A 7,003-nucleotide genomic window follows, 5' to 3' on the forward strand; every position below is an offset into this window, starting at 1 on the left:
AGTTGAACACTGCTGGTGCCCATAACTACAATGCGCGATATCAGAAGAAAAAGAAAACCAGCACCAATGACACAAGGGGGCTCAAACCCGGGTCAGTTGGGTACCAGCCCAGCATTCTACCACTGAGCTACGCTGGCCTTTGAGACTCATCGGCAAACTTGCCTTAGGTAGGCTTGGTGTCGCCAAAGCAATCGTGATAATGCGACTTATAAAGCGTTTTTAAACAGCAAAAGAGCAACCAGTCATCGCACAATGTGAATAGCGTAACCAGTAGGCCGTCTACTGCCCCAACCCATTACAAAAGCTTGTTCTTGTTCCCCTAATAACTGTGGTGCATACTTCTCATTCATTATTTCTCATAGTTGTCAACTACAGCATGAACAATTGGTGTAATATTAATTGCAAGCGTTTAGCAGGTACCATGCTTCTCAGAAAAACGACAAAAATAATATAGCGAATACCAGCCTACTATGCCTCAAAAAATTTACTATTATTATTGCCCTAGTGGGTAGGAAGCAAGTGTGCTTGCAGTAGTTACTTAATGAGTGTTTTGAACGAGATTGAAAGGCCGCTCTTTTAGGTTTCACTGCGACTGTGCTGGTGTTTTTTTCTCTTAAAATTTATTACTCTCGTGCTGGTGACCTCAAGAGCGTTCAAGGGATATGTACTCATCACAGGGCAAGGGAGAGATGCGCACGTTCTGGCTTGTTGGCAAAGAGGGTGGAGACCCGCCGGGACCTCCAGCTCCCGTCGATTCTGGCGCAGATGGTTCCGCGGCATCGCTGGTCGATGCCTCGAGCACCGGTAGTACCGAACCTCTGGCGGTCCAAGACGAGAGACCAGCAACGGTGGGTGGACGTGGCGTTGTGAACGAGGAAGTCAGCTGCCTGCTTTCCGATGGTGTGCACGGCAACACTCCCAGCAGTCCGCGCCGGTACGTCGTCGCCACGCACAACGGCAGCTGCCTGAGCCTCTTCAACGAGTGCAAACGCAGTCTCCTCAAAGAGCTGCGCAGGGACTACTGCACCAGGCCGACGGGGTACAGGTCGGCACCGATTATTGTGTGCCGTGACCGACCATCTGTCGAACCCTGTTGAGTACGCCAGACGGCATGAGTGCGCGTTCATCTGCGTATGCGTGTTTTAGCTCACGCGTTCGTGCGTCCACCGACTGTGACCACTATCCGCTCTTGGTGCTGCTGCATTCCGACGAGGAAACTCTGAACTGTGCCGGGCCCGATGAACCCGTGACCAGCACAATGCGTGCCGGACATGCGCTGTCGTTCGCGTGGTGGTTTACGAAGGTTACATGACGCTAAAGGCGGCTGTTTTGTGCTGGCTGGTGCACGTAGACGGTTACAAGAAAGCTACAGTCATTACAGCAAAACTTGGTTAATACTGTGCTGACGTCACCGAATGTAGGCCGCCGTTTTATGTACCCTAACAGATTTTTTCACAGCACAAGTGTGGCTTTTATTAGTGCATTTACATAGGAAAGTAAACCAAAGGTCAGCTCATTCGGTCTGTAGATAGCGAGTAAGAGACAGCGGCTCTTTTATCGGTATTCAAAGATGGATGTGTTGTCAGCAGCGTCAAAACATATATGTGCGTAATGTTGATGTTCTTCAGGCTCTTCCCTTTGAATCAGCCAACAAAATGTGAGTGATCAACGAGGTCGACAGCGCAAGAAAACCTCTTAGGTGCTGCCATATCTGCTCTGTACAAAGGGAGTAGTGGAAGAGGCAATGACCGCTCACCATCAGTTGGCATTTGATAAGCAAAAGATTCGCTAAATACGTGCCAGTATTAGATTCTTCATAGTATTGCGCAAAGCTTGAGCAGCAACATAACTACGTGAGAGTGCTGCCTTTTTCTGCATTCGTGCTATATGAAAAATAAGAACACGGGACTGTAATGGCCACCACAACTGTGACCTCTTCGAAGATCGAAGGCACGTTTCAGGAAATGCTTGAAGCGCCTTTCATGACAATTGCGATTGCTACCGTGTTTGAGTGCTGTGAACTAACATACTATGATGCCATAAGAAATGAGGCGATATTATAGGCAGTAAATTTATTTGTAATGTAAAAGTGAACGAAAAAGAAAACTGAACGGAACAATAACTTGCCGCTGGAAGGATTCAAACCTGCGACCTTAGGGCAACGCTTCCGATGTTTCGCTACTGAATAACGGTGGCGATCATCCCTCCATCGTTTTTCTAGGGGATATGTTCATTAAAAGTGGGAGTGCCAGTTAGCGCCCCTGGTTGCCATTTCGGCGACTGTGGAACACTCTTTTTGCTTGCAGGTGTAACGATCACAATGCCTTCTAAGAACATCCCGTGTACGTCTCCCGTCTGTTAGCTCTAAATACTATTGTGTATAACAAAAAAAAATGCCCTTAAATTTGCCCTTGTTTCCTTCATGTTTGAGTAAGTGCTATAGCGAAAAAGTTATTGACATTTTAAAACGATCAGATCGTCTGCTACATAATATTTGAGCCTCCCATGCAAACTCTAATCTTGATACTCGCAAGAACATCGAGGGAACGCTGTGGAGCTAGCGCTTTTTCAGGGGCATTTTAAAGAGACACATGCTAACACGTAACGGTTAGAGTAACGCGGTCTGCACACTGGGTGGTCGATGGAAGTTGTTTAGAGCATATGAGCACACATGCGTGGCTACATGAAACATGCGCCCGTAGAGGCAAATTATTTTTTCATGACGCCGCCAATGTGCGGGCATTTAAAGAAAGTCTGGAATTGAAATGATAGTATTTACGAGGACTAATTATTGCAGAGAGTGAAGAAAGGTTACAGCAATGAACAGTATCTTGTGGAGGAACAAAGGAAATAGAGACAAGGAATTTGATTAGTTGTGGATCCGAAATGACAACAGAGTAAGGAGAGTAAAAAAAAAGACACCAGGATGCATTACCGACATTTGAAACCATATGATGTTTATTACTCTCGAGCAACAAGGACGCCGTAATAGAGCCTTATATAACACTTACATTTCGGTTATTATTCATTTTAGTTGTTCAGAGCAAGTGGCGTGACGAATAGCTCATAGGCCAGAGGAGAAGAATTGTTTATTTATTTATTTATTTAATTATTTATTTATTTATTTATTTTTTTATTTATTGTATACTGTATGCGCAATCTCACAAAGAAATAAAAGGCATGAGAATAAACTTCACAGATACCACTGTTATCGTTAGTAGTCGTTTTGTGGTACTAGTGATGGCAGTGATGAAGAAGGATATATGTTATGACATTTGTTAAAGGGGTTGGTCAGTAGCCTAAGAACTCGTAAGCGACAGTGGCTAAGAAACAAAAAGAAACAAGAAAAAGACAAGTTTGAAATAAACAAGTAGACTTCGTATTTACCAAAGTTTTTTTTTGTTTAGATACTCATATCTAGGAAGACAGGGCATCTAGCGAGATATATGTAGACCGAAGGGAAAAGAGTTCGCGAAAAATTCTCAGGAATGCTTGTCGCGACAAAACTTGTGATTGCGAGCATAGACACTTCACCAACCTGTCGTAGCCCATCGTAGTAAAGGATTTATTTAAGAATGCAGTCAAGGGCGCGTTCGCTATAGCTCTACAAAATTTGAGGTCCCGTGTTTGATTGCCAGTCACTGTAGGCATTCATACTCACGTAGGTTAAATGAAGAAACAGTCGTGAACTTATGTTTCCACAAACTTTTATGCTCTGCAAATTCAATGGTTCTAAAAAGCACGTCCGTTGTGGGCATCAACATATCGATATACCTCTACAAGGTCTCTGAAAAAAGGTTTATGGAATTTTTTTCTATTAGAGGCTCAAAAACGTAGATGAAAAAATTAAGCTTGTAAAAATTTCTTTGCGGAGGAGAGGAGAAAGTGTACAATTCATTGACGAAAAAAGAAAGGTCAAGCAATTTTGCTTAAAACAAAGCCCATTTAAAGAAACAATCGCTCGATACACGCATATACCAATATAATACAAATTGAAGCAAAGAGAAGAAACTTTTGCGCTGCCATCGTCGCTTGGCAAGCACTGAAAGAGGTCGAAAAGTGTCTCCACGAACTTTTCATCAATGAAATAAATAGTGGAAAACTTGTACAAAGATTACATGACCTCTGATTCTAGAATGCAAAAACTTGTATTTATGACAACTGTGTACATCTTACGGCGCTGCGTGTTGAAACGAAAAGAAATAAATCCTGGTTGTGACGCCGTATGGAAAACGAAACTACGCAGCTTCTTTCTTGCGCTCCTGTTCCTTGAAAGTATCCTGCTACATAGAGGGACGTCACCAGAACTTACCTCTATGTACGTAGACATGTATGTTTGTATGTGTGCGTGTTTTTATACACATACGCAAATTTGAAATATATATATAACGTAGCTTTAACTCACTAAACACCCCCCCTCCCCTCACCGTTCCCTCGGAATGCCATTCCGGCTATAATCAGGACATATATTTGTAGAAGAAAGTAGATCATGAAGGAAATGATTGACACCGCTGCACACTCAATGCTCCGCCAGTGGTGGTCTAGCTGCGCATGCGCATTTCGCGCCATTTTAAACCAATTCAACATAGCTGTGCCTTGTTGCGCTGATTTAAAAGCAACCCGTGCCAAAGCCCACCCCAAGACGGCCCCAGCACTGCCTTGGCATGCTTACAGCCAACATTTGTGCCTGGTGTGGCAACTGGATTCAGAAAAGTACGCAGCCTCGATGCCACGAAGCTTATGAAGCCAACTGAATCCAACGCACATTCAGTTGATCGTTTTTTTTTTGACCCTCAGACGTGTGCCAGTCAGTGTACGTCGCAGTGACCATCCGTGCACGCCGTTCGTTTATGCTGAATTGCGAAACTGCAACGTGCAATCGGCGACCATCACGGTGTTTAGATAATAAGCAAACGTGTGTATACTCACTTTATTACGCATTTGTGCATAAAATATAAACTAAATATGGTATTCGAATAAAGGCCGGTATAATTTCTTTTTCAAATTCTCGCATACCAACTTCGGGGGCCGGCTTAGATTTCAGTTTAAAAGAACTATAATTGAAGACTTTCGTTATGAGACCTGAGAAAAACAAATCGAGCACAGGGATACAGGGGTTGCATCTGACGCCATTTCTGGCTTGCGAAGCCACTGACTGCCATGTGGATGAACTACAACGGCGTAAACGTAGCACGAAAAGACACGGACAAGAAAGTGTATACTACAAGCGCATGTGCACATTGAGTTCGGCTACGCATGCAGCTTAGCGCGGCGGTGGAGCTTGATGGTGTCATTCAATCTATTCTGCATGGCGTGCCGAAAAGTAAGCGTTGTCCGGGCGATCATTCATTATCTGCAGCACCCACAGTGGAAACAGGGCGAGGAGAACACATGCGCATTTCATGTGTGCGGGACGAGCCTCAGTATCCAAGCAAGCTTCAGAAGTGGAAACGTGGCTGGCCGATAAGGAGGAAGGTCATCTATTCGTGGTAAGGGTTATAAGTCCCTCCTAATGGCATTGTTTAAATGTCTGTAATCAACGCAACCTCCAAGTATTGTTGTTCTTGACAAGCACGAATAGAGACACCCATGAATTGGATGAGTGTTCAACGACATCGTCATCGAACCTTTTTTTTTGACCTCGTTCTGGATGACGCAGCGCATACACGGTAAGTTTGGTGACGTGGCATTGCCTGTCTTGATGTGATATCTGATGGGATACGATGTGGTGTTGATGTGATGTGATGTGATGTCGGGTTGCAACCAACATCTGCCTAAAGTGTGGTTGTCAGGATCGAATATATCTCTATAGGATGTCAAGAGATGGCGGAGGCCTTGTTCTTCGGGGGGCGAGAGATCTAGGGTGATGATTTTGTCAACGTCAATGCATGGAAGGTCAGGCGCACAAAGCAAGTTCACGAGTGGAGTACGTCAATCAGCTGACAATTTAGAGATACCACATTCTTGCAATTACGACATCTCGCCTAGTTTAACATCTTCACGGGCACCACGTGCACGATTTATAATATATATATATATATATATATATATATATATATATATATATATATATATATATATATATATGCGGCTACAGATGGCGCTGAGTGACACTCCACTTTTCAATTCAAATATAAACCCAACAAAGTGGCTGGGGGAATGGCTGCCGTGATAGATAGTTGGAGAATCCAACATTCGAAGGTCGTAGGTTCGATTCCTGCTCACAGCAAGTTATTTTTTCACTCACTTTTCTGTCCTCTTATTTACAATACATTGGCTATAATAACTTCCCCTGTACATTCCTTGGCATTATTGTCTGTTAGATCTCTATAATATTGTGGCAAACACGGAAGAACGAGCCCATACATATACACTTCTTTATAGAAGTATATATATATATATATATATATATATATATATATATATATATATATATATACGAAGAGAGGGAGAAAGAGTGCAATATTTTTTTGAAATTTCTCGTCCTTCTTGCCGAACTACTGAGACGTAGACGGTAGTTCCCGTAACGTCTACAGCGTACATTGCTCTCGGTTCGTTCATATGCGCGAAATATCACATGTGATGCATCTCCTGCACTGCTTTACCATGAAGCCGGCCATCCGTTCTTCTTTGCCTCGCATGAATGTTGTGCACGATCAACCAATCTAACTTCCTTTTTTGTGTGTACAACTACGCAAGCAGCGATAACAGCGTGCAGCCGAGAAGCCTGAAATCTTGATTCGCTTTAGCGCTTATTGCTGATATTGTTCTGATGCATTCAAGAAATATGGGGTGAGGAGAATGCTTTGCGTGTATGACGGAGAGGAGGAATTCGCCCCCTCGTCCTTAAACGCAAGGTGGTGAGTGGCCCTTTATGGAGTGTCTGTGCGTGCATCTGTACGTTTCTTCAGCGTCAAGACAACGTTTCCCTCAATAGAAAAGTTACATCGCAGTTACCTTCCATCGCATGCTTCGCATAACATCGATTCCCGAGGTACGTGGA

The 7,003-nt window shown here is 43.7% G+C and overlaps 1 protein-coding gene across 1 annotated transcript in view; it reads left to right on the forward strand.

The window, feature by feature from the left end:
• The window catches only part of LOC142767619 (guanylate cyclase 32E-like), a 52,954-nt gene extending 48,716 nt beyond the window's left edge, over positions 1 to 4,238 (forward strand). The window contains exon 17 of the mRNA XM_075869654.1: positions 678 to 4,238. Coding sequence (XP_075725769.1) covers positions 678 to 1,097 — 420 coding nt within the window. The 3' untranslated portion in view covers positions 1,098 to 4,238. The remainder of the gene's footprint in view (positions 1 to 677) is intronic.
• Positions 4,239 to 7,003: the final 2,765 nt, after the last annotated feature.

This window comes from Rhipicephalus microplus, chromosome 7, assembly GCF_043290135.1.
Source record: "Rhipicephalus microplus isolate Deutch F79 chromosome 7, USDA_Rmic, whole genome shotgun sequence".
In the NCBI taxonomy this organism is placed as follows: domain Eukaryota; kingdom Metazoa; phylum Arthropoda; class Arachnida; order Ixodida; family Ixodidae; genus Rhipicephalus; species Rhipicephalus microplus.